The sequence below is a fragment of the Nelumbo nucifera genome, chromosome 4 (genome assembly GCF_055504915.1).
Source record: "Nelumbo nucifera cultivar China Antique chromosome 4, China Antique-T2T, whole genome shotgun sequence".
NCBI lineage: Eukaryota > Viridiplantae > Streptophyta > Magnoliopsida > Proteales > Nelumbonaceae > Nelumbo > Nelumbo nucifera.
The window spans coordinates 11747286-11774671 of record NC_142652.1 but is presented as its reverse complement, the minus strand read 5'-3'; the positions used below and the strand labels follow the sequence as shown (position 1 = coordinate 11774671).

The 27386-nt window shown below is 37.8% G+C and overlaps 1 protein-coding gene across 2 annotated transcripts; it reads left to right on the top strand.

The window, feature by feature from the left end:
- On the top strand, positions 1–25977 carry ERA1 (Prenyltransferase family protein). Of its 2 annotated transcripts, XM_088903198.1 has the most exons (15): positions 1–264; positions 436–522; positions 848–953; positions 3801–3836; positions 6540–6622; positions 6720–6773; positions 14909–14960; positions 16032–16096; positions 18552–18608; positions 18704–18776; positions 21160–21246; positions 21327–21516; positions 21618–21655; positions 24941–25041; positions 25483–25977. In XM_088903198.1, the coding sequence occupies exons 1-15, from the start codon at positions 146–148 to the stop codon at positions 25775–25777; spliced, it is 1443 nt and encodes a 480-aa protein (XP_088759324.1). In that variant the 5' UTR covers positions 1–145; the 3' UTR covers positions 25778–25977. The 2 variants fall into 2 exon arrangements, with proteins under 2 accessions (XP_088759324.1, XP_010242996.1); XM_010244694.3 differs by lacking the exon at positions 21618–21655 and having other exon boundaries at positions 18–264.
- Positions 25978–27386: the final 1409 nt, after the last annotated feature.

The following is a 27386-nucleotide window of genomic DNA, read 5'->3' as shown; positions in this document are numbered from 1 at the left end:
ACTGTAACGTGCAAATTCGGACTCGCCGAGATGAAATGTAAGCACAAAAAATGATTCGCGCCGCTTTTTTTGGTGCTCTGGTGATCTTTGTATATATCACAGGAAGCAGGAGAGGGTACTCAAAACTTGCAGGAGTGTTGCAGAAATGGACCCAATTAGCTCGATACCCACCGTTACCCAGCGCGAGCAGTGGACGGTTGAGGAGATGGTCTCTGAGATTTATCAGCTCTTCAGTAGTGTTCCTCACCATGCCCAGACGATAATGTAAGGAGCTTACTTGCGGCACAATTTAACGTTTGTAGTGCAACGGTTACAATTTAGGGTTTTAGTATCAATTTCTCGATTTGAGCTATTTGTTTCGTATTGTTCTTATTTACAATGGCTGCTTTATTTTAATTTTTATTTTTTAAATTCCTGATCCCATTGGCAAGACAGGTTGGAACTTCGCCGTGACCAGCACATCGAGTTTCTGACCAGGGGTCTCAGACAACTTGGTCCTAGCTTCCGCGTGTTGGACGCCAAGTATGCCTCTCTCTCTCTCTCTTTCTCTCTTTTGTTTTACGGATTGGGTTTGGTTGTACAATAGTTATAGTTTAGGTTTACTTTGTTCAGCACGGATATCTTCTTAGTTAGTTTGGTTTTCTTCAGTAATTGCGCCTCTATCTTTTTTTTTTTTCTTAATTGATTAGTAAATTGTTCTTCAATCTTGTTAGTTAAGAGCTGCTACCTCTGATTTTCCCCTCATATGTATTTACGTTGTAGAAACACCATTAATGCAAGATTGCAAGTTTGCAACGTATGTTCTACTAATTTTCATTTCTTTGTATCCGATACCATTTTGTTATAGTCGTCCTTGGCTCTGCTACTGGATCCTTCACTCAATTGCTTTATTGGGAGAATCCATTTTCTCCGACCTGGAGAATAATTCAATTGACTTTCTCAACCGCTGTCAGGTAGGAGTTTTAAGTGCTCCTTTCACTTCGTTTTGTTCTGAAAATTTTCTTGTTTTTTTCTCTCTGCTTTTGGGTTGATAAAGTCATAATTATCGTCAGCATCATTATCTTTCTGGTTTTTGTTGGTGTTTTTTGTGACTGAAGAAACTGCAAATGGGTATCCTAATGGAACAAGAGATTTCTTAAGTCTGTGCAGCGCAGCAAGTGCATAACTCTACTTGTAGGGTGCACTGACCTAAGCTATATTGCTTTTTTTGGTAGTGTGCTATATTGCTAGGGAACAATGCTTTACTTTTCACGGTACTAAAATGGTTGGTGGAACTGCAACAATGCCGAGGATCTATGGAATTTTATGAGTATAGTGTTTCCCAAATCAATTATGGTGTAATATGTTGAGTTGGTTGCGGCTATTTAATGAGATCTGGATATAATTGCAGGCATACAAAATATTCTTTTACAGGTCATGGATTACTGAGTTAGGATAGTTCGTTGGGAGTGATTTCTTGCAGTTGCCTTTTGGCTTTCATGAATTTCAAAGTATAGAAAGCTGAACAATGCATTTGATGAAAACACAGAAAGATGCCCTGGCATCCCAACACCATTTCTTCAACATTGACGATATGCTGAGCAGATGCAAAGCTGCTGCTGCCTGCCTGCTAAGTTGAGCCCTCCAAAATAGCCCCTAAATAATCTTTCACTAATGCCCTTATGATATTTATTTGTCTTTTGGTTTTGACCATAGCTTAGGTAAATCTCATCGACTTCTATTTTCATGTTCATAGTCCATTGTGAAATTGGCAATAGGTGATGACATTTAACAATGAATGCTTGGGTTCTCTTGCCTTTATTTCTTAGACTTGCAGTAATAATAATTTCAAGCCTATTTTTTTGAAGAGAAAGATAACTTATATTCAAAAAAGGGGGAGGGATGTACATAAGAGATGTACAAACAAGCCAGAGAAACACAAAAAAGAAGGGCCTGGATCAAACTAAGATGGCAAAGAGTTAGCACTATACAAAATATCCCTTCCCAAGCCTTGCTTTGCTAAAACATCTGCTGTTCTATTGATCTCCCGGGGAATCCATCTAAAGGTGCAGTTCAGCAGAGAAGTCAGCTCATGAATTTTAGCAAGGAGGTGAGCTAGCCTCCACGGTCCCTCATCTGATTCTTTTGCCCACTTAATGGTAATCCTTGAGTCTCTTCTAGTGCTAAAGGACTGAAAAGGAGCCTCTTAGCAACCCTTAAGCCTTCTAGAAGAGAGCGGACTTCTGCTTCAAAGGCATCTGCAGCTTGAACCGAGCCACTAAAGGTCCACAAGGTCTCCAGTAGAGTTTCTAACAATGCCCCCCTATTCCAGCTGCTGAGGGAGGAAGCAACAGGTATTCACATTCCTACTGCAGGAGGAAGAGTTGGTACAGTTGGAGACGAATGCAGCCAGTTTCTTTGTAACTCCCCTCTGCTCACCCTTTCAAAGAGCTGGTGGACCAGCATCCAAGAAAAGATTTGGGATAAAATCTTCTCACGAATACTATCCAAGGAGGAGAAACTATCTTAAAAAATTCTTTTGTTCCTTTCTTCCCAGATTCCTTACATCACAGCATGAATTACAACTTTCCAAAGGAGCTTTCCTCTTTTTCCCATCTTTGGTTTGACCCACTGGGCAACAAAATTAGTGATTGAACTTGGAGGAGTCCAACTGTAGCTTCCACCAAGAGATGCATCCAGAAAAAAAATTGCCAAAGATTTTTGGCAAAGCTGCAGTTAATTAATAAGTGGCCAATAGACTCTCCATTCTCAAAGCACATGAAGCAAAAAATGGGGGGAAATATATCTCTTTCCCAAGAATTTCTTCTCTAAAATGTCACAAGCATTCAGCTTGCCACATGCTGCCTCCCAAACGAAGAAAGCAACTTTGGGGGGAACAAAGGAGAGCCAAATCCTTTTGTCTATGTAGGTTGGGGGGGACGGGACCAAATTAGCTTGTCTTGAGATGAGGGGAAAGGAAGGCTTCTGAGATTGTGGAGAGGAGACGGGAAATGTCTGAGATTTCAGAATCTCTTAAGGCTTTACGGAAGTTAAAATTGCATGAAACTTGGTGGTTGGCCAATTGGATGGTTGAGGAGACCAGGGCATTTTTATCACTAACTAAGGAGAACAGGGAAGGGAAAGAGATGGGTAGGGGTTTGTTGCCCCACTAGAGGTCAGTCCAAAATTTTATTTTATAGGAGCATATAGGTATATGGATCCTTGACCACCTCTATCAAGTCTATATGGACACATTTCTAGGAGCATTTTTGGTGTCATGCCTTATAATCCCCTTCAAAACACTGGTTTGGTCAACTGCCTAGGTCAAGCAGAGTCTACGCTAAACCATCTACGGGAATTTGTATAAAACTTTCTTTCTTTTGTTTTCCTTCCTTCTTTCTATCTTTCTTTCTAATAAATAGGTGATAAATGGATATCATTTGGGTGACTGTTTTGGCCACAGGTTCTGACATCTGAGCTACCCTTTAGGCGAGTATAAGTAGAACTTTTGTTTTTAATAAATGAGATGATATGGATATATATTTTGTTGATCATCATGACATGGAAATGCCTTGTTATTTCATTTTCTAGGTAGTTGCAAAAAAACTTGTGCATTCAGGGTTGGTTGTTCTCCCATATTTCAGCAACATGATATGATTATGAATGGCTCTATCTTACATCATATATGCTTCATGAATTTTCTTTTGAATGGCTAACTAGCTAACTACCTTGTTGAATTGTATGAGGTTAGGTATTTTGATGGGCCATGAATCGTTCATGTAATCTCTAAGCTCTGTTTGTTTCTCATTGCATTCATGTAGGACCCAGATGGTGGTTATGGTGGTGGACCTGGACAGGCAAGTACAAATAGTCTCTTCTGCAAAATGGCCCACTTCTGATTTTATTTCCCAGCAGCATATTTATTGGGAAGTTGCTGGCTTCATGTGACAACTTTATTGTGTAATATGGAATTCTAATTTTCATCAAGTATTTGAACAGATTTTTGTTGAGTGTGCTAGTTTTCTTAATTGAAGTTTTGAAAAAAAAAAAAAGAAGCATGAGGCGTTAGCCTCTCAAGAACAAAGAGGAAGATGAGGAAGAAAAAGAGGAAGGAGGATTTCATCAAGAATGAAAAATGCATAAGTAACACTAGCTTTAGGGGGTGGGGGGGGTGGGGGCTAATGGGGTCTAGGGGTGAACTTTCTTTCCCCTTCTCTTTTCTCCACTCCACTCCACTCCCCTTTCCTTTCCTTTTCTTCTTTTATTTTTTTTCTCTTTTTTCTTTCCCTTCCCCTTCTTTTGTCCCTTTCATTCTGTCTTATAGTATGAGGTGCGCACTATGCATGAGGCGTATGAGGTGTATGGGGCATATGCTTCTTGCACCTGAGGCATTGATACCTCTGGTATATGCCTCAGGGCGTTTTGGCAGCATGTTGCCTGGAGGCACGTCTCCAGGTGTATGCCTCCCATGCCTTTTTAAAACACTCTTTAGGTCTTTAGGACTGTGCCTTCATTAGGTTCCTACAATTCTTAAGAATTTGGTTTTTTGCCCCCTTCTAGATGTGTGGTAAAACACCAAACTTATAACCTGAACTAGACCATCTGTCTGCAATGAAGTAGCAATCTATTTTGCAACTTATGAAAAGATGGGGTGGCATTGTCTAAGTGGCTGATCAGGCATTGCCTAAAGAAAGATTCCCTTTGTTGTTGTTATTATTATTATTATTGGGATAAGTAAAACCTCTATTGCTTTCACCCCTTCGATATTATAATGGACTGTGACTGATACTCTCTCCCTTCCCCTTCCCCCAGAAGGAGATTGCCCACGTATTGTTGCATAAGGAATCTTATGGTTGGTAAATGTAATGGAATTCTGTATTCATGGTTCTTATGTTCATTGTCCTTTCTTTGTGCTGAGTTTCATGAACGATCAATATAGGACTTTTGAAGAAAAATATATAGAACACTCAGTCCCATTCATAGTTTTTCAAGGTCTCAAGGCAAAGCTTGGTGATGGGGGGGCCTAGTTGTCTAGGCGCTGGAATTTTTTACATAGAAACCATGAATCTTAGGGTAACTCCCTAGGTTTTGTTAGCAACCAGCAACCATCTTTCATTGATAATTATTTTTGAACTTAATAAAAAAGTATAAGTTTCATATTAAGACATAGAAAATCAACATATTTATAAGAAGAAAAAGAAGAAATAGAGAAAATTCTGAACATATAAGGGCTGAATCTCTATTTTTGTTTAGGAAAAGGAAAAAAGAGGAGGAGGAGGAGATGATGATGATGATAAAGAATGTGCTGATCAGACAATTTTAAGTTTTTCCTGGCTTATTGGTTTAGGTTTAAGTCTTTGGTTTCAAGACAGCATGTACCAACATGTGTGTTGGTTGAACGCTAACAAATAAGAAAATAAAAAAGAAACTAGTATGAAAATCCACAAAATGAACATTATAGTTTAATAACATCTATTTAGTTATTATGATATCAAAAAACAAAGAACATAAGTGTTTCATAGCAGCACATACCAAATAGTGGGGCAATTAAGTGATGCAACCATCAATGGTGCCTTGTCACCTAGGCAGGCACCTAAGCGTAGCCTTGACAACCATGGTTCCATTGAAGCTGGCAAGCTTCATGTTTTGGAGGTTAATGATGGTATATATGTTTCTCAATTCCTCATGCTAAATGAAGTCTAGATGAAATATAACGAGCTTTGTGTATATTGGATGGATATTTTCATAATTGAAGCAAATTCTATGGAGCAAATGTCACTGGAAATTAGCAGGCATATGCCAGATTAAAGTCTGATGATGGTTCTCTGGGTCCTTTGTTCCTTCTATAATAGGTGATGTTTTCCATTTTAATGGGAAAATGTTACCCAAAGTTTTCTTGATTTGTGCATGTTATCCTTCCATATGGTTCATGTTAGTCTTCTTTCTTATTCCAATTTTATCGGGTATAGCCAAAGAGATGAAAAAGTTACCCAACCATCTTCTGGCCTTATGGGGATCATACTTGTTGAGTTGACCTTGGTGGCTCTTATTGGAACCTGTAAATTTTCAAAAAGGACTTTCAGAGCTGTTGCTTTTCAAAGTGGCTTGGCAGATTCTCAACGAGGCAGAATTGAATGTTGGGTTTGAGTATCCATGATGTTCTGTGAATTTCATCAAGTTGTCGAGTTAGGGTTGGACCATCATCTTGTTTGGGGTTTTGTTGTAAATTACTTATTGAACTCCCTTGTTCAAGATGTATGCCTGTATTTTTTTTCCCGGGACAGTCCTTTTGCTGATCTTTGTACTTATGTTTTTTCCCATTACACTGGTATGCTCTTGAATGACTTTCTAGTTCATTCCTTCTCTCTATGCTGGGTAAGCTGGCATGCTGGGGTGATATTTTTAGCTTATTCTGACTTTTGTTCTATGCTTATACATGGTATTGCTATTTTCTGTTAAGTGTTATAAACAGATTGGTATATGGTTTAACAAGTATTATCTTCATTACTCTTCCTCATCTTTTCTCCTTTTGAATCATTTTGGACATGCATTATCCCCAGTTACCTCATCTTGCAACAACTTATGCTGCGGTCAATGCACTTATGACATTAGGCGGCCAGAAAGCTTTGTCATCAATTAATAGGTGGTCAGTTTTATTTTCATCTTGGCCCACTTTTTAATGATATTTGGCCATTGTTACCCAGAAGTGATTTGACATGATATTGTCTTAAATGTTTCAGAGATAAAATGCGTACGTTCTTGTTGCGAATGAAAGATCCATCAGGAGGTTTTAGGTACGACATCACCAATTTCACATTGATGTCATGGACTTTCCACATCTATTTCACATGTATATCTGCCAATGTGTTGAAAGACAGCCTTCTTTTCTTTTCTTTTTTATTTTATTTTATTTTATTTGGGTGAGTCTTCATGATTATAAAATTTTGGCTGTCTACCTTTTTTGCTCTTTTTCTTTATTTTTTTTGTAAGTAACTTTAATTAAATAAGTAATAATAGGAAATAACATAGATGTTTGGTTAGCTCTCCTGTTGTATCGAGTCTTTTCTGAATGAATAAAATTCTTACTTTACTTTTCAAAAAAAAAAAAAACATAGATGTTTATTCACTTTCTATCCTACTCACATCTAGCCAAATTAGGGGCCTGTTTGATATCAAAATGATGTATTAGAAGCATTTGCTTTACTAGCTGCAGAATAGCAAGGCTGTCATCAGTTCTATTCATATGACCAACTTTTTTTTTCATAGGTAACTGAAAGAATTTTATTAATATTTAAAATTTAAGAGTACAGGATCAGACCAAACACCCTGTGGAAAGTTAGCCTCAGCTAAACCCACCAGCAAGAAAGGAGCAGAAAAAGAAACACAGATCACAACAAGTACATCACTTGACCTCAGTATGTGCTTTCCCTTGTGAACTCCTTGTTTTGCCAACCCATTTGCAGATCTTGATATCCATATTACTATGCTTTCAAATCAGAATGATGTTTTTGATCTCTTGAACAGTGTATCTAAAATTCCAAGGAATCTCCTTACTTCCATTTATCCATCCAATTACTCCTTTAGAATCCCCTTCAACAGTCAAGTGTCTGATATTCATGGAAGTAGAAGTTCAGGACTGTTATCAGTCTTGAACCCTAATGGATTTCAGGTTCGAAAATAAGAAAAAAAGGTAAAGAGGAAAGAGGAGGAAGAGGGAAGAGAAGCAGTAGAACACAAGAGTTGAAAAAGGAGGAGCAGAAGCTTAATCATCTGCCGCCGCCACTTTAATTAATATTTATAGGTTATGCTCATTACATGGAAAGGACAGATCTGCCCTTAGTCTTTACATAACAAATAGAGCAAAAAAAGACTGAAATAAATAACAACTGAAACAACTAAATGACCAATAGCTAACCCTAGGAAGACTAGAACACCTTCTACCCTACGAACACAGTGGGACCGTAGCTGTGGGGCCCACATCAGTGTTCTCTACACTCCCTCAAGTTGGGAATAAATGTTTATCATTCCCAACTTGGATAGATTCGCCTCTCGTACAAAGTGTCGATCAACTTCAATATGTTTAGTTCTGTCATGCTGCACCGGGTTGTGTGCTATATTAATAGCCGCTTGATTATCACAATACAACATCAGGGGCTTCTCATACTCAATACCCAACTCCTCAAGTAGTGATCTCAGCCAAAGAATTTTAGCCACTCCGTTAGCCATTGACCTGAACTCAGCTTCAACACTAGATCGGGAGACAACACTCTGTTTCTTACTCCTCCAAGAGACCAGGTTACCTCCCACAAGAGCACAATATCCAGAGGTAGACCTTCTGTCATCAACACTCCCAACCCAATCGGCATCCGTATAGACTTCCACCTTCATGTGGTCATTGTTCTTGAACAGTATACCTCTACCCGGGCATCATTTCAAGTATGCTAGTATTCTTTCTGCTACTAGAAGGTGCGTGGTTCTAGGAGAATGCATGTACTGACTGACAACACTAACTGCATAACTGATATCTGGCCGAGTGAGGCATAGATATAGGAGCTTTCCCACTAACCGCTGGAATATAACTTTGTCTTCAAGCAGCTCCCCACTCTCTGCACTAATCCTGTGGTTCTGTTCAATGGGTGTATCTGCAGGTTTGACACCCAGTTTTCCAGTTTCAGCCAACAGATCTAGAACATATTTCCTCTGAGAGACAAAGATCCCCTGTTTAGATCTAGCAACCTCAATACCCAAAAAATACCGCAGTGTACCCAGATCTTTCACCTCAAACTCTTGATGAAGGAGCTGTTTGAGGGACTCAATCTCATGGCTGTCATTTCCTGTCACCACAATATCATCAACATATACTGCAAGTAGTGTCAGTGAGGACTCCACCCTCTTGATGAACAGTGTATGATCTGACTGGGCATGTACATAACCGAACTTCTCAAGGGCTAGTCTGAATCTGTCGAACCAAGCTCTAGGTGACTGCTTCAAACCATACAATGCCTTATTGAGCCGACAGACCTTCTTACCTGCCTCTGTATCATAGAATCCAGGAGGCAACTGCATGTAAACCTCTTCCTGCAAGTCCCCATTCAGGAAGGCATTTTTAACATCCATTTGGTACAAAGGCCAAGTGTAGCTTGCTGCAAGAGATAATAGAACCCGAATGGTGGTCATCTTGGCTACCGGGGCAAATGTCTCCAAGTAATCTATACCATAAGTCTGAGTGAACCCTTTTGCAACTAGCCGAGCTTTGTACCTCTTAATGGAACCATCCGCATTGTGCTTCACAGTAAATACCCATCTGCATCCAAGTGGTTTCTTTCCTTTGGGCAAGTCAACTAGCTCCCAGGTATTATTTTTCAACAGGGCATCCATTTCAACTTGCATTGCACCTCTCCACTCCGGGACTGATAGGGCTTCTTGCACTGTTCTTGGAATAGGGACATTAGCAACGGAAGTGAGATAGGACCTGTAGGAGGGAGATAGGCGATCATAAGACAAAAACTGGGAGATGCAGTGGGCTGTAGATGTGGTGCAATGCCGTTTTCCTTTACGGATGGCAATGGGAAGGTCAAGATCATCTGCAGGGGGTGAGGTAGCAACAATGGAAGGAGTCTCTGTGGGCCCGGGGATTGTAATATCTGGACTTGGAGCCGTAGAAGAGGTCGGAGCTGGCCGGGACTGCTGATGACCGGGATCAACCTGCCTGCATCGCCTGTGATAGACTCTCAACTCCCGATCCCCCTGACCACCCTCGCTACTGTAGCCCTCATCACCCACTGGAATAGGTAAGGGAACAGCCCCAAAAGTATTAACCCTGCCCTCACTGCACTCCCCCTGAAGAAAAGGACCCAAATCTCCACGCTCACTACTCTCCCCCTGAGGAGAGACCCGAGAATAGTAGGGTGTCTCCTCAAAGAAAGTGACATCCATGGATACAAACTTCTTCCATGAGACAGGATCATAGTAGCAATAATCCTTTTGAGTTTGTGCATAACCAAGAAAGATGCATTTGGAGGCCTTGGGTTCGAACTTGAAGTGATGGAGACCGAGAAGCTGAACAAAACAGGTACAACCAAATGTCTTGAGGGGAACAGTGAATAACCCCTCATCTGGGTATAGAAGGGAAAAATGAGATGACATATCAAGAACCTGGGAAGGAACCCGATTAATAAGATATACCGCTGTGAGGATAGCATCACCCCAGAAGCGAATAGGGACATTGGAGGTAAACATAATGCTTCTAGCCACCTCCAAGATGTGCCTATTCTTCCTTTCTGCAACCCCATTCTGCTGAGGTGTATGTGGGCAAGTGCTTTGGTGAATAACCCCATGAGTAAGAAGGTAAGATGCCAATGGCTTAGCAAAGTATTCCTTTGCATTATCAGATCTAAGAACTTTGATATTGGCATCAAGCTGGGTTAGGATCATTTGGTGAAAGTTTTGGGTTAGGGCGGGAATCTCATCTCGTGAACGCATAAGATAAACCCAAGAAAATCGGGTATGGTCATCAACAAATAACAGAAAATATCTGTACCCACCCATGGAAGGAATGTGATATGGCCCCCAAACATCCGTATGCACAAGATCAAAAGGACGATTGCTCATTTTATTGCTCAACGAATAAGAGTGTCTACAATGTTTAGCAAACTCACAACTTTCACATTGCAATTGGGACAACTCAACAGACTCAAACAAATTAGGAAACAAACTCCTTAAGGACCGAAAAGACAAATGACCCAATCGGTTATGCCAAAGCATAACTGAACTCACACTCTGGGAAACAAGTGACTTCTTATCCTCTGACTCTTTTCAACGAGAACTTTCCCCGAGTAGATAGATCCCATTCGTCTCACGGCCAGTCCCAATCACCTTCTTCGTCTTCAGGTCCTGAAAAACACACCGATCAGGGAAGAAGGTTACTGAGCAGTTCATGTGTTTGGTAATACTACTGACTGAAAGAAGGTTAGTATCAAGCTTAGGGACATGTAAGACAGAAGACAAGGAGATGGTATCCGATAGCTTGATGTCACCCTTGCTAGAAATGGGGACAAGAGAGCCATCGGCAATAGATACTTTATCCCTACCAGAAGATAAATGATAAGTGGTAAACAATGAAGGCAAGCTAGTCATATGGTCGGATGCACCTGAATCTATTACCCAACAGGGTTTAGTGATACCTGGAGCTGAGGCATGGCAGGCTGAGGCTCGAGTACCTGAATGTGCGGAAGCAAATGTGGCGGGGGCTAATGGTGACTGCGGCGGCTGAGATGAGTTCCCAACTTCCCCTTCCAACTGTATAAGAGCAGCCCGAACTGCGGCTAAGGTCTCTAAGAATGTGCCTCTTGTGCCAGACGAGGATGCTGAATTAGTATGCACTGTCACATGAACGTTACCCTTCTTGCTTCTTAACTGTGCCGGGACCAAATAAGGATGTAGCTTCCAACATGTTTCTTTTGTGTGTTTGGGTTTCTTACAATGCCCACATACCACATAACTGCTGTTCCCAATACTGCCTTCTGCCTGATTCTTAAACTCCATTTCGGTCAAGAACCAGAAGTCTCAAAATTAGGGTTACTACAGTCAAAACAGCACTTGGACTATCAACCACAATCACAAAATCAGTATAGAACCAGTCTGTACTCACAGTAGATGTACATGAAACAGGTATAAAACTGATCTGAAATCAGTAACCACACACAACAGCAACAGTCCGAACTGTTTTCACCCCCTTAGAAGAGTTCGAAAACCCCAAAAGAAAACTGAAAAACAGTTTGAAGAACAATCTGATATGCTGAAGCCGAATTGGGGTTTTAATCAGTCCTAAAAGCAAATTCTCAGCTGTACACTCCAGACAGTACCGTACGGATAAGGCTTGTAGTAGGGTTAATATGAAACCCTAAAACTGATCAATGTTGAGGAGAGAACTATTAGGGTTTGCCGCAGTATTAAGATAAAACCCTAGAGAATAGAAAGATAAAACCCTAGAGTGGTTCGGCCGCCCTTGCTAGATAGGTCCAACCTATCTTCTCTGATAGTACTTCTCTCAGAAAATAAAAAACTTACAATAGGATGTTGTTCGCTGCCTCCCAAGGTTACCCGCCCTAGCCTTCTCTGATTCTTCCTGATCACCAACTCGCTGCAACTGTGGCAATTCTTCAAACAGCTGCTAATCCTCTGGAGATCTCCAAGAACCAGTCAACGAACTCTACTTTCTCAGCTTCCAGCCTTAGATGGTTCTCATGTGGTCGGCTGGACTAGACTCACATGAGAAACCCTAGTTCTGATACCAAGTAGAAGTTCAGGACTGTTATCAGTCTTGAACCCTAATGGATTTCAGGTTCGAAAATAAGAAAAAAAGGTAAAGAGGAAAGAGGAGGAAGAGGGAGGAGAAGCAGTAGAACACAAGAGTTGAAAAAGGAGGAGCAGAAGCTTAATCATCTGCCGCCGCCACTTGAATTAATATTTATAGGTTATGCTCATTACATGGAAAGGACAGATCTGCCCTTAGTCTTTACATAACAAATAGAGCAAAAAAAAGACTGAAATAAATAACAACTGAAACAACTAAATGACCAATAGCTAACCCTAGGAAGACTAGAACACCTTCTACCCTACGAACACAGTGGGACCGTAGCTGTGGGACCCACATCAGTGTTCTCTACAATGGATTTTGCCTGTCTAATTCCATAAGGTTGAGTTTGGATGGAGTACAAATGCAAATATGTAGAGTGCAAAACCTTATATTTTGTATTATCTATGTATTTACGCTGTACATATTTGAATTTGTACTGTGTCCAAACTGAGCCTAAAGAGTTGTCCATGTATCTGCCTTGAGTGGTTCTCCAATCTCTAATTCCATAAAGAATTGTCCATGTATCTAAACTTCAGTTTCACATGGCCTGTCCTAGGGGGGTTCCAACCAGAAAGGGAAGCTGCTTTAGATGTTGATGACTCAGCAACAATCTCCCAGTTTCATACTATAAAATCCGATGAGAAGGGAGAGAAAATCTCCAATGTTTTAAACCCAATGTACAACTTTGACTAATATGATTTCCTCCTCCAACCTCGCCTAGTTGCCGAAAAAGCATTCACTTCTCTCTTCTCAAACCACCCATAGTACAGCTGTCCTCATACATATCCATAAAAATTTTCCCGATGTCTTGGTTGGGTTGAAATGTCTTAGACAGAAGGCTCCTGAGGTTTGTGGGGGCTGTCTACCCCACCTTCACCTAAACTGTGAGAGAAAATAGTTCCAAATAGCAGTCTTGGCAGGAGATTAGTAAGTGAGATGTACTTTTCCCATTTTCTTTGCAGATAACACAAATGTATGGAGACAAATACCAGAATGTTTTTTTTTCATCTGTAGATTTTCACACAAATTAATTTTATCATGGTAGGCCTCCCAACAAAAAAGCCCTGATTTTAGGAGGAACAGGACCTTTCCAGTTGACTTTAACAGGGAAGTTCAGGTTTTGGTTTGGATTACTAGAGAGGGCTGAATGATGTACAAGTCTACAAGAAAAAGAGCTTGAGGAGTCTAGACTATAGTGGCATTACATGTATATGTTGTCCCTGGATTAGTCCATTGACCATGTATAAACTCTTGTAATGAGGGCCTTGCTGGTGCTTCTTTTGATGTATACCATCCTTTATGCATATGTTCCATGGTTTATTTTAATTAAACATGTATAGTTCTTCTAATGAGGGTTATAACTTATATTTGTTTTTTCTAAATACGATTATGCTTATAAAAAAGGCTAGGGACTGATTTGATGCAGAAAGTTGATGAATAAGAAAGCGGACAAACTAACAAACTAAGAAGGGCCTAGTGGCTTAAAATGAGTTAACTTTAAGGATAATGTAAGGCAGCATGGGTTAGGTAGTGTTCTCTTGATATTTGGTGGCCTACATTGGTTGTTTTGTTTTGCTGTGTGCTCAACAATGAGACTTCTGGTAATTGGAAGAGAAGGAATAACTTGTTTGACAGTTGAATCCGGTTGAACCAGTAGTATGTTAGCTTCCCTAATCAGGAATGTTAGGATCCATGGTCTTTCCAGTCTTCACGGTAACCAATCTACATCAAAAGCTAATTTCAACCAGTGGAGAACTGCAAGTAGTTCATCTCTTAAAGAATTTCCCAACTCTAGCTGGACTTGAAAAGATCATCAATAATGTTCCTGCATGATCTCTTAAGACATCCCCATACCTGACTGTCCTCAGTTGCTAAGAGAGCCACTGCCAAAATTCAGTTTAATCCATCCAGCTTCCGGCAGACACAAATGGAACCCATCTTTGATGAGAAAAGTGTCCACCGCGGGCCATTCTTGCAGAAACTCCTTTGATTTGTCATCACTTAATATGCTACTCTCACCATACAAAGGCAGTTATAGTGCTTGTGTCTTAACTAATATTAACACATGGAATCTATGACTCTATATTATTATGCAAACAATTAATTAAGAATGGCTTACATGCATAGGCACATGCACAGGGGGAAGCATATACAACAAATTTAGATCCTTATCTTTGTTTTGCATCTCCATCTGAATTCAATTTTAATCCAGTGAGCATGCGATTACAATCAAAGGTAATGGATCTCTTGATTAATTGTCAAAAAATATTGTACCTATTAAAAGTTTAAGCTTAATTCATTGCTATCAGTTGACTTCAGATATAAATTTAGCAAATTGTAATGATTTCTTTGATCATTATCTAAATGTTAGTGATTTTATATTTTTATTGTCAACTTTATAATGAATACCCCCCTTTCTCCCCAGTTTTATTTGGTCCAGATTCAAATGAGATTCTATATGACAATTTGCTTGGTGCGTGTACATGATATTTAGAATATTTAACTTCTTTATCTTGAAACTGTCTTTACTTGATATGACCAAGTTCTTTTTCCTCTTTATTTTCCCATCAGAATGCATGATGGAGGTGAAATGGATGTCCGGGCTTGCTACACTGCCATTTCTGTAAGTCAGATATCTGCTTTTTCAGTCTTGCATGGACATAAAACAAGTTGGTCAGTAATGATTACTGGAATATATTGTTTGAGGTGTTAGACTGGGGAAACAGAAAATGTACCCCTGGAGATTGATTGATATAACAAAATAAACTAGGGTTTGAATGCTGTTTATGAATGTGTGTGTGACTTACAGCACTGGTTATGAAAGTTGACAATTTGGCAAATGTGGGAATTGAGAGAGACATTATGTTTAGCTGTCCCTTAACATGGAAAAGACACAAAACCCCAAAGCTTATTCAATAGAATTTCCTTACATGGGCATACCCTTTGGCATTTTTTTTTGTGCACAAAGTGGTTGCTCTCAGACTTGAACCCACATTCTCATGTTTTTCAGCCTGAGTTTTTTCCATTGCATCAATCAATGGCCCCTTTTAATTGTTATATATGTACTTTCAAATTATTATTTCAGTAGATTCAATTATAAGATTTTCCCTTACATGCTCAATCTCATATTTAATGTGAACAAGTGTTGGTTTATATGGCTCTGTTTATGGTATGCATGATTAAGTGATGAAAAGGAAACTATCTATAAAAAAGTGATGAAAGGGAAACTACAAAACAAATATATGCAACATGGAGAAACATATAATCTTTGATGCATTGATGGACAAACATATGGTGTTTAGTAGTTTAGTAGGTAAATGATTGAGATGGTCTATGAGCCAGGTTGTGGTACTGAAAGAAGCTAAACAATGGATATGACCCTCTTCTTAGGCTCCATGCAGTCTAGCTTTAAGGGCTGTTTGGAAGCATGATAAAACTTGCCTGGCCTTACTTTCATCATTTACTCATTTTGATGAACTTGGGCAGGACTGCTGGAGAATATTGCATGTTGTACTTTTGATTATTGTGTCCATCAAAATACCTTATAAAGGGAATTGCATTGAACAGAAATCAGACTAAGTGTTCTGCCTACTTCCTCATGCATTTTAGTTCACAAAATATATTACAATATCTTTCTCAGATATTTTTCTTTATTATCCAAGCTTAAAGATGACTATTTTCTCTTCACTATCAGGTTGCAAGTGTACTGAACATTTTAGATCCTGAACTGGTAGAAAATGTTGGAAATTATATCCTAAGGTTTGTAACAATTAACAAATAGTTTCTCTTTGCACTTCAATTGGTGTTCAAGCTGCATTTGTTGCCTGTATTCTTGATTTTTCGGTAGGATATCTTTTATTGGTTTAGTAGCTTTGTTGGGTCTAGCTAGCCATGTGCTTGACTGCCTACTTGATTAGCTCTTTTTGGCCATTTAAAATATAGTAAGTGCATGCATCCATATTCTCTCACCAATCTCTAGGGAGTGGTATTGTGACTCATTTCTTTTAGATTCATGCCTGAATGCCTGATATGATGCAAATATGCATTTCTTTAAATTAAGTTGAGTACTATGTCTCAAGTGTTTTACTTCAATGTTAAAGCATATTATTAGCATTCAAGAGGTTAATTCATGCTTTTTCTATTGGTTCACTTGTTCCTTTTAGATTCAGGCCTGAATGCCTGATATGATGCAAATATGCAATTCTTTAAATTAGGTTGAGTACTATGTCTCATTGTTTTAATTCAATGTTAAAGCATATTGTTAGCATTCAAGAGGTTAATTCATGCTTCTTCTATTGGTTCTTCTTTGATTTCTAGATGTATAAACAGAAGGTACTGATTCATACATATTGTTCATTCACGAGGATAAAAGCACCCATGATGTCCATCAATGGTTGTTCATGATGTTTCTCTGGTCATATTCTGAGTTGCAAACAGATGAGCACTCGGCTGAACTGCTCATTCTATTAAAGACTAAATCAGTTAAATGGTTCTGTCAATCACTGACAAAAGTTATAATGATGGAGAAGGGGGAACTACAACTTGGTGAAAATGTTAAAGAAAGTCTTCATTTGGTCCAATAAAATTGATGCTATGCGGAAAAGAAAACATGAGAATTAGACTCAACTTAGCCCAACTAAGCCTTGCACCAACTATATGGGCTTGGCAACATGAATCCTGTTTCAAAATTCCACTCTATTCGGTTACATAAGAATTGAGTTATGAGTAATACTCCAAAATATTCCTGAGCTAAACCATTTTTCCTACTCATAGATTAATATATGATTTCTGTCTGATTATCATTTGTATAAAAACTTAGCAAATTTTCTCTAGTTAAGAAGCCACTGTTACTAATAGTAGCTCTTCCTGTGAATGCTTTATTCTGCAGGATTTCTTCATAGAAACAGTTAATCTGCAAGAGACATGCATTGGTTCAATTAATCTTGATTGCATTTGAAGACTTGCTTTGTCATGTTGCATATCTCATCTCCATGAGATGTGCATTAGTTCGGATAACCTTTCTGTAGATCAGTGACTGGCTGTGCTACTTTGGGACTCATTGTCCATAATAAATTGTTATTTCTTTTGGTGAAATAAATCTAAGTCCCAGGATATATTTTATATCACTGTGGAAAAAGGTTTCCTAATAGGGCCAACTAGGGAGCTTGCCTATGCAAAATATATAAAATTGTTAATATTATTGACTTGGTAGTTAAGTCAAAATTTAATGCGTCTTTCTTGGATTTTAGATATAAATAAATATAATCATATACAGGAAAATTTTTCCTAAAACCTTATAATGTTTATAAAATCATTATTTACAGAGAGATAAGATGGATTATTTCGTGTCTGATTTTGAAAGAGGATTTTTTATCGTCCCAATCCAAAAACCCTGGATTTATCCCTCTGTCACTTGTTTGTCCTTGTGGGACTAATCTTTCCCTAGTCTTTATCTACTAGAGTTTGATGACAAAACTGATAAGTTCGATATTATTTAGTCAATAATTAACTATATCACTGAGGTATTATGAAGGGGTTTGTTGCCAGTAAGTTTCTTATGGTTTTACATAACCAGAATTTGAAACTGGTAAACAACTTCCATCCTTAATCCTAACTAGTAAAACATGTTGCAAAGACTTTTCTTACTATGTAACTGGAGCACTCATGTAGCTGAATTGGCGGATCCTTTATTTATAAAGTACCTTCCAGTTAATCCAAAAGATTGAAGATAAAAACATTGCAAGAGGGAATTTATTAAGGCATAATATCTCCATATAATGGTTTGTCTCATATTTTTGTTAGAATTAGTCATTTTGAGATGAATAAAATTGAACTTAAAGCATACAGAATCAAAATAGAATGCTTGCTATTTTCTCTCTTGCGTTGGTGTACAGCCATGAATCAAATCAAACCACCAAAAAAGCAATCCTATGTGATAAAGAAGCCTAACCCTTGTGAAACAGGTTCTTTTGCAAGCGGTGAATTGCCAACCACAAATAAGATCCTGGATCAGCAGAATTACTTGACTAGGTATCCATGGTTAGATGCAGTAATGAACAAACCACTTTTAGGAATATACTAGCAAGCTCTAGATTGGGCCTTTGCATCGCCAATTTTACTACAATATGATGTCAAGTAGAATGTTTCCTTCTCAAGTAGAATCTTTCCATTGCACATGGAGCTGAATAATTTTACTCAATGGTGTCTTGTGAAGCTGTCAGACATATGAGGGTGGCATTGCTGGAGAGCCTGGTTCTGAAGCTCATGGCGGGTATGGTTCTGAAGCTCATGGCTGGAGAGCCTGTCAGACATTTTGTTTGCTGTTGCGATCTTTAAATTGCTTTGTCTTTTGTATGGTTGCAATAGGTACACCTTTTGTGGGTTGGCCACAATGATTCTAATCAATGAATCTCAGCGTTTGGACTTGCGTAGTCTAATTGTAAGATGTGTTGCTTTTATTTGGTGCTTTGATAACCCTCTTTTTGAACTGTGAATTATCAATGGTTGCTTCTCTCAAGTACTTAAAAAGAAACAGTTGTTTATCTTAAGCTGAAGAGCATGGAAGTTCTAATTAGCAGATGAATATTTTATTTTTTGTAGTTATAGAAATTATCTTGTTGGACAATCATTGACTGGCCTCATTTCTTATTTTTAATCATTTTTTTGATCACACAGATTAATATCTAGTACATTATACACATTAAACTTTTTCCATAAGAATTATAGATATTATGTTTTTATGGTTATGTGAATTATACAATTTAAGATACTTCTCATTGTTTTACTGTAGTAGTGATGAAGGATACTTGGACATGTTGCTTATAAACCATAAAACTGGTTTCAAGGAGATGTTATATCAATACAAGGTGGGGTTATGGGTTTGTTGAATCTAAAGTTTGAGGGTGAAACTGCATGCCATAGCACCTTTATTTAATCTTTTATGCTGTTTAATGATAGATACTGTTAGAACTGTTAATATTCTATGTAGCATGTGCCGCTGGGGCACTATTGTCTTTTTACTCTTTTATTTTGTCGCCCTATATATAATAATAAGCATACTTCTCGACTCCAATCGTTCTCTTCTCCTCCCTCTCTTCTCTCCCTGCTCTCTTTTTTTCTCCATTATTTTTCTATATTTTTCCACTGATAATAGATACATTTTCATTAAGAAAAGTTCAGTATGTCATATGAAAGAAAAGAAATGATCTAAATCCACGTTTTCCAGGCCTGCCAAGTTAGACTGTACAAAATGTTCACTATGCCAACTCCCATGTGAACACTGTCAAATCTAACACTGTCAAATCAACCTTATGTTGTTCAATACATTGTTCAACAGATACGGACTAATCACAATCTGACTCTGGTGCAAGGTTTAAAATGTTGATGTCGATGGAAATGTCGCTTACCAAAATATAGGACATATGTCGGAAATGTCGGAAATGTCCTGAGGAAATATTGTAAAAATTAAAGACATTGTGGAAATATTATGAAATATGTGGAAATATGCAAAGATATTTTGTAAAATGATAAAAGAAGCATGAATACATATTTCTAGACTATTATCTTATTCCCAACCATTATATAAAGCTAAGAAACTAAGATCAATAACAAATTAGTAAATGATGATTTACTGATTTATTATGCATTTTGATGTTTTTACAAGATTATCTGATATTTTCTTTTCTTATTTTTAATTCTGATTTATTATAAATTCTAATGTATTTATTTCATTTCACACTAGTAAATAGAAATACATTTATTCTGATTTTTTAAATATTAAAGTTATAATACATTATGTTTTATTATAAATTTAATAAACTGATTCTTCTTTTTGTAGTATTAAGATTATGATAAATTCTGATTTCTTATAAAATTTAATGAATTTATTATGATTTTTAGTACTAAATTTATAATAAATTATGATTTAGTATAAAATTTATTAAATTTATTCTGATTTTTTATATTAAATGTAGAATATGATTTATTATAAAATTTAATAAACATTTTCTGATTTTAATAAATATTTTAAAAAATACTAACTAGTTAATATTTTATTACTTGAAAAATATTTTACGTTTTATATTATAAAGTAATTAATTTATTCTTTTGTTTTTATATTTTGTTAATTCTTTTTTATAAGTATTTTGTTTGAAATATTAAATAGAAATTATTAATGTACATTAGTCGACATCTTGTCGAAATTAGTTGACATCCTGTCGACATAATAGGAAAAACTGCATTTTTTTTGGTTATTTGGACCGATTTGGTCGACATTTCCGAAATATAGGAAATGTCGACCGAAATAATGTAATTTTTATATTACCATCCATTTTCATGTCGGTGAGCCTTGACATCATATGTTGTGCGACATTAGCGACATTTGGCAACATTTGAAACCATGCTTTGGTGTAGGTCAAGTAAGCAGATTGTCATGCCAAGGTTTAACATGATTTTTCTGGAGATAAGTTGGATACTTTTAGGGAGGATAAGATTTCTGTCATTCTTTGGTGAACTGAATGCTTATACTTTACATGCTATACTACTCGTACATAATAAATGTATAGCTTTTTGGTCTTGCCCTCCTTATAGTAATACACTATTTTTTTACCACTTGTTAAAAAATGTTGATTTATACATTATTATTATTATTTGCACTTCATCTTTCTTTTTTCTTTGTGCTTGTCTGGACCAAAGGCAAACAATATTAGTCAAATATGATGAATAGTGTGCTTACTGTATGCATCTGTTATAAGGATACCCTTTTTAGGTCTTGTTTTGGGCTTATATACTGCCTTGTGAATTTTCTTTTGTTCTATTGCTAGGACTGGGTTGCATTTCGTCAAGGAGTGGAGTGTGGATTTCAGGGAAGAGCAAATAAATTGGTTGATGGATGCTATTCCTTTTGGCAGGTAATGTTCTAACATATCTGGTTCTCTAAGTCTCTCCCTGGATCATTCTAAACTTTGAAGTTATGTCAAAATGTCACTAGGGAGCTGTATTTGCATTAATTCAAAGGTTAAATTCTATCATTGTTGAACAACTGAGGGCATTGGATGTTGGAGGAAGCCTGTCTTGGAGGAGCATATGTACTGGTGCAGCTTCTAATTTATCTGAAGGTGAATGTGGTTCAGATGTTAAATCGTATCAAACTGATGAGAGGTTCCATGCTAAACAAAAAGGTATTGTTGTTGTTATTGTTATTAGGGTAAACTCCAGAAAACCCCCCATAGTTTGGGGCGTTTGGCACTTGATACCCCATTTTTTTTTAATTTTTTGGCAGATTCCCCCAAGCTCTTGAACTCTTTGCTGGTGTTGATGGTAAGTGGAAAGTTACAAAATTGTCCACTTAGTATGGATGAGTGGCAGTTATAGGCTATAAAAAATAATGTACCAAATAACACCTAAATATAGATACCACCGAAGCAGTGTTTTCAACCTGTTGTTGACCCAAATGGTCGAACTGTCTGAACCGTCACCGACCACGATTTTGTGTCCAGTTAGGCTAAAGCCTGGGATTTGCTCAAAAGTCGTTGACTTGGTTAAAAACATCCGACCTAGGTGGTTGAACCGTTGACCCATTTGACTTGGTCACCAGGTCACAGGTTGCACAATCAATGTATGTGCAAACTTTGGGAGGCCATAACCTTGTGCTTGGATGTCTGATTGGGGTGATTTTTTTTTTTTTTTTAAATTTTGGATAACTTTTTGAGACCTATGTGTCCCAAGGAGCTGAAGGCGCCTTGCCTCATTATTTTCACAAAAAAACCATTTTTGGTCTCAAATTGCAATTTTTAGCATTTTAGAAATGAAAAATTAAAAATATGAATTAAATATAAAATAATGCATATATTACATGTAGAATATAATTATACATTGATTATTGATATAATGTATTTATACCTATATATATGTATATACATAGTACATACATGTGTGTATGTATGTATTGTTAAGATTAATTTTTTCCTCTTAGAACACCAGTGGGAGAGACTTCAGGTTTTACAGTTTCAATGATTCTTCGCCAAGGTTCAACACTTAGCCCTTGTCCATTTGCATTGATCATAGATGAATAGACTAAACATATTTAGGAAGAAGTTCCATGGTGCATGTTGTTTACGGATGACATTGCAAGACAAAATTAAGCTTATGGATAAATGACCTAGAAACAGGAGGTTTTAAAATAAGTAGAACTAAAACTGAGTATATGACATGTAAGTTTAGTAATAATAAGAGTGTAAATCAAGATATACTTGGGATTGGAGACCAAGAGATGACTAAATATGACCATTTCCAGTACCGTGGTTCAATACTTCATAACAAGGGAGAGATTGAGGAGGATGTCACCCAAAGAATTAGAGCAGGTTGGGCAAAATAGAGAGGTGCATCTGGACTTTTGTGCGATATTAGAATACCACTTAAATTAGAAGGAAAATTCTATGACACAGTTGTAAGGCCAGCTATGTTGTATGGAGCAGAGTGTTGGACAGTCAAGAAACATGGTCAGAAAATGGGTGTGGCCTGTGAATACTAAGATGGATGAGTGGAAAAACTAGAAATGATATGATCAGGAATGAAACCATCCGTAGAAACTTAGGAGTAGCTTCAATAGGTGATAAAATGAGAGTAGATTAAGATGGTTTGGTCACATTCATATAGGATCACCAATAACTCCAGTTAGGAGAAGTGATATGTTACAAGCAAGGTTCAAAATTTTGATACGTATTGGGCCATATCGGCCGATACATATTGTATTGATGGCCTCCAGATACGCCTTTGCAAAGGGTGTGGCCTGGTTCAGGGGGTAGACGGGTCTTAAACTGACCCCTCTGAACCAGTTTGAGAAAAAAGCTACAAAAAAAAAAGAGCCAAGATACAGGTCGATATGCCCCAATTGGTGTATTGGCTTGTATCGATATTTTGAACCTTGGTTACAAGTGGAAGGAGCTAGAAGAGCTATAGGGGTAGACGGGTAGAAGTAGTAAGAAATGATTTAAGCACTATGCTGCACTAATAATTAAACAGTGGAAATAGAATGGATTGGCAAAACAGGATTAATGTAACCGACCCCTTATAGTTGGGATGATGATGAAATGACCATTTTGATATCATAGTGTTTTTGGGGTGTTATTTGGATGGCCTAGACTAGTAGTAGTACATTATTTAGATGGTTGATAGTAAGAAACCACTTTGATGGTTTAAAACTTTGGGTTGATTTTTTACATGATTTGAATGGGCTAGATTGGATGAGATAGAGGTGCAACTTGGGCAGACTTAGGCTTACTATATTTTTAAAAATTTGAATGGGTCTGGCCTAATGCATTGTAAATTCTTCAAATCAGGTATCCACCTTGCAACTCTAATTTGGTAATCACATCATATGTGCTTTGATTTTTTTTTTTTTTTTGAATTTTATGCAATACTTGAATGTCTAAGATTAGTTGAAATATTGGTGCATTATTTGAATGGAAAATATTAATTCATAGCTGTTAATGGACCACTTTGATTTCATAGAATTTAGTATTTGTTTGGTACATTATTTGGATGGTCTGATTTGTTGAAATCTTGATATCACATGGATGGTTGAGATTCACTGATCTTAGGAGGTCATTTCAATGGTCTGTATCTTTTGGTTGATTTGGTACATCATGACATGTGCTGGATGTTTTTTAGAAACATTGGAGAATTACTTGAATGACAGAGATATTGATATTGGGGCTTATGTTTGAGAATCAGATCCAGAGGTCAAGCCAGATTTTTGTCTAGGTGGCTGTTCACTGGTTTGACCGTTCGGGTTGAACAGAGGTCAAGTCAGACTGTTAAACTTAAGTAAGGGTTACTTTTACATGGTGATATCAGTTTAAATTTGGTTCTCATCCCTTAGATAAGAGTATTAGGTTAAGTTGTGCCTTGTAAAGAAAAAGAGAGGAAGAGGAGGGGTGGAGAGGATTTGCTACCACTGCCATCGGTGTCACTGGTACCTCCTCCCCCCCGCTCTATCTCTATTTGATTTGCATCTGCATCTGCATCTCCTCTCTTCTTTTTCTGTCTCCCTCTTATTTTTAAATAGTTTTCCATATATTATTATTATTATTATTTCAATTTGATATTTATTTGTTCATTTGAACCACGATTGTGAATGCCTGGTTTAACCATCTGAGTTGACCAAAATCAACGGTTTTCTGTCTATTTCTGGGTTTTGGGGTAAGGACCCAGAATCTTAGTGACCAGTTGACAATCTGACCAGACATCAACAATGGTTTTGAGACTTCCGTTAGAATGATTATGCCAAAAAAATATTTTTTAGTAATATTTAATGAACAAAGGTAAAGGCATCTTATAAATCAAGAAAGGCAGATTACATGCACATTGGTGTATTCCATCCATTCCTTTGGCAGAATGGTTGCAGAGTGGGTTATGAGATCATAGAGTGAACGCTTAGCAGGAATCTGCCAAAGATAAAGAATTAGGGTTTTGCGGGGGGGGGGGGGGGGGTAAATGCCAGACCCGCCAAAAACACAGTGGGGTCTCTGGAATTTCCCTTAATTATGATGATGATGATGACATTCCGGTGTGGCTTCAATTTCCTTGTGCCATCTGATGCAGAATTTTCAGATATTGGTCTCAACTTTATCAAGATACCCGCTGAATTGGGGCCTCTATTTCACAGCGTTGCGTTGCAACAATATATTCTCTTATGTTCTCAGGTACTTTTTGCATGCTGAGGCACATCTTACTAGTGGATTTTATTTGAAGATCTCTCTTTAGTAAGCTTATTCGAAGATTCTTCGTTTCAGGTTTTGGTCTATTTTATCAAAATTTACCTAGTCATAATGGAAGGAATTCGTACTTAGAAATCGAAACCTCAGCCAATTACCATAAATGTTTTCTAGACGACTAGACCCTATCATATAGATAAATATTCTGGTCCTGCTAGTTGCTACTGACGTGATTAATCTGGAATATTAAATTATAGTTCTTCACAGAGTGCGCCTCACACCAACTTCACGGCAAGTATTTGGGAGATATTCTTAATGCACGTCTGAAAGTGCTATGAAGCGCACTCCGTGAGGAGCAAATCTGGATTCGACAAGGATGGCCAGCTCATACTTGTTGATAATAAACTTCATTTTTTATGATAAATGCAGGTACAGGATGGAGGGTTCAGAGACAAACCTGGGAAGCACAGAGATTATTATCACACATGTTATTGTCTTAGCGGTCTTGCAGTCTGTCAATACAGCTGGTGCAAGGACGCCGATTCCCCACCTTTGCCCAAGGCAGTGCTCGGTCCGCATTCCAACCTGCTGGAGCCCATCCATCCCCTCTTCAATGTCGTGTTACACAGGTATTATGAAGCCCACAATTTTTTCATGGGGTCTTAAAGCATCATTAATTATTGTTTCAGTCCAAACCAAGGCCCCCAGCTGGTTCGTTGTCTGAAGCAGATGAAGCACAAGTATCGAATGTCTTTACAAATTGTTGTCAGTTGTATTAACAGGCATGTGTGTACATGTTATATATGGTAGAGGCGATGCTCACATTATGCAAGGATCAAGGATGCGATATGACCATGTACTTTGACATGGACATGGACTATTTTAGATGTGATGTTAACGGGGATTTTGATTAAATTTCAGAGATCCCTCAGTCTCATAATGCTTATATGAACCGATGCTTTCAGTCTGCTAGATGCTTTGTCAAATGTAGAGGTTTAGAAGATGGGTGGGTACATATACATGTCTCTGAGTCTGAGCTAGTTATGAGACAGTAAAATTATGTCCAAGAGCTCATACGATAAACGCCAAATTTGACTTATGGCATGAATGAATAAATGAAATTTGCACTTGCATTTTTCAGCAATCGAGAGAGTATCAAACTTTGAACATCTTTGTTGGCCTAAATTCCTAACAATACGCAGCACTACTTGGCTCCATGAACTTGGGATGGAGCAGCTCTCCATCCATATATTTGGAAATTGGAACTAGCTAGTTGGTGGGATTCAATCGTAACAGGTATCTTCTCTTTACACAATCAAGGTTCGAAGTTATCGTCTTATTGTGTACACAATACACATGAAATGTATGCTACACACACACTCCCAGCACCAGTGCTTGAAATAAAAAACCAGTTGATGGAATGCTTTGAATTTATTGTGAGTGCTGGTGTGTTTGCATTTTATTGATGGGTCTCTGGATTGTTGAAATGCAAGGTAAAAAAAAGTATCGTGTCGTATGTTTTCCATACTTTATACTGAAAATTTCAATGTTGAGCATGTATATACTTAGAACCTTGTACACAGCTTAAATTACTGCATAAAGAGACAAATCTTTCATTGCTGAAAGTTTCAACGCCTAATTTTGAACAAAAAGCTTTCTCATTGTTGAAGAAGCAAAACAAGTTGGGTAGAAAACAAGTCATTTTCTTCTCGTAAGGGCAAATATGTCTATAGGGTAGCTTGGATATTTCAAAAAACCTAATAGGTCACATGATGCACCTATGATCATTTTTCGTTCATTTTCCTCATAGAAGGCTATTTAGAGGAAGTCATGGTTTTCACAACTGGACCGGACCGGACAGTCGGACCGGAAAAACCGGGAAGCGGTCATATGATCGGTTCCGTTTTTCCCCAAACCTGCTTTATTCCCCAAAACCGTTGATTTTGGTCAGCAAACCGTTGAACCAGCTGGTTAACCGTTTGAACCGTCTGAACTGTTCAAACGGTTTTGACCGTTTTTTAAATTTTTAATTTTTTGTCAGAATGGGCTAGCTGTTTGGGTCGAACAATTGGACCATTTGAACCGGTAACCAGACTCCTGACTGGTTCAGTCACCGGTTCGGTTTTAAAAACCATGGAGGAAGTTTTTGATACTCCTTTGAAAGATTTTAAGCCCCTCTCTCTCTCTCTCTCATGTATATACATTTGATATTTTAGATTTAAATTCATAGTCTCAAACCCCGGATTGGCCAAGCCCATAAAGAGCCCTAGTCTCGACCCATACTAGCTTGTAGCGGCAGTTGCCCTCAGCCGAGGACTAAAGAGTTGATCAAC

What these genes read in the sequence shown, in the direction of transcription:
- ERA1 (XM_088903198.1), top strand. Translation starts at nt 146, where the DNA reads ATGGACCCAATTAGCTCGATACCCACCGTTACCCAGCGCGAGCAGTGG. An exon ending in CACCATGCCCAGACGATAAT is followed by an intron (nt 265 to 435) that starts GTAAGGAGCTTA and finishes TTGGCAAGACAG; the next exon opens with GTTGGAACTTCGCCGTGACC. An exon ending in TGGACTTGCGTAGTCTAATT is followed by an intron (nt 18,777 to 21,159) that starts GTAAGATGTGTT and finishes TTCTATTGCTAG; the next exon opens with GACTGGGTTGCATTTCGTCA.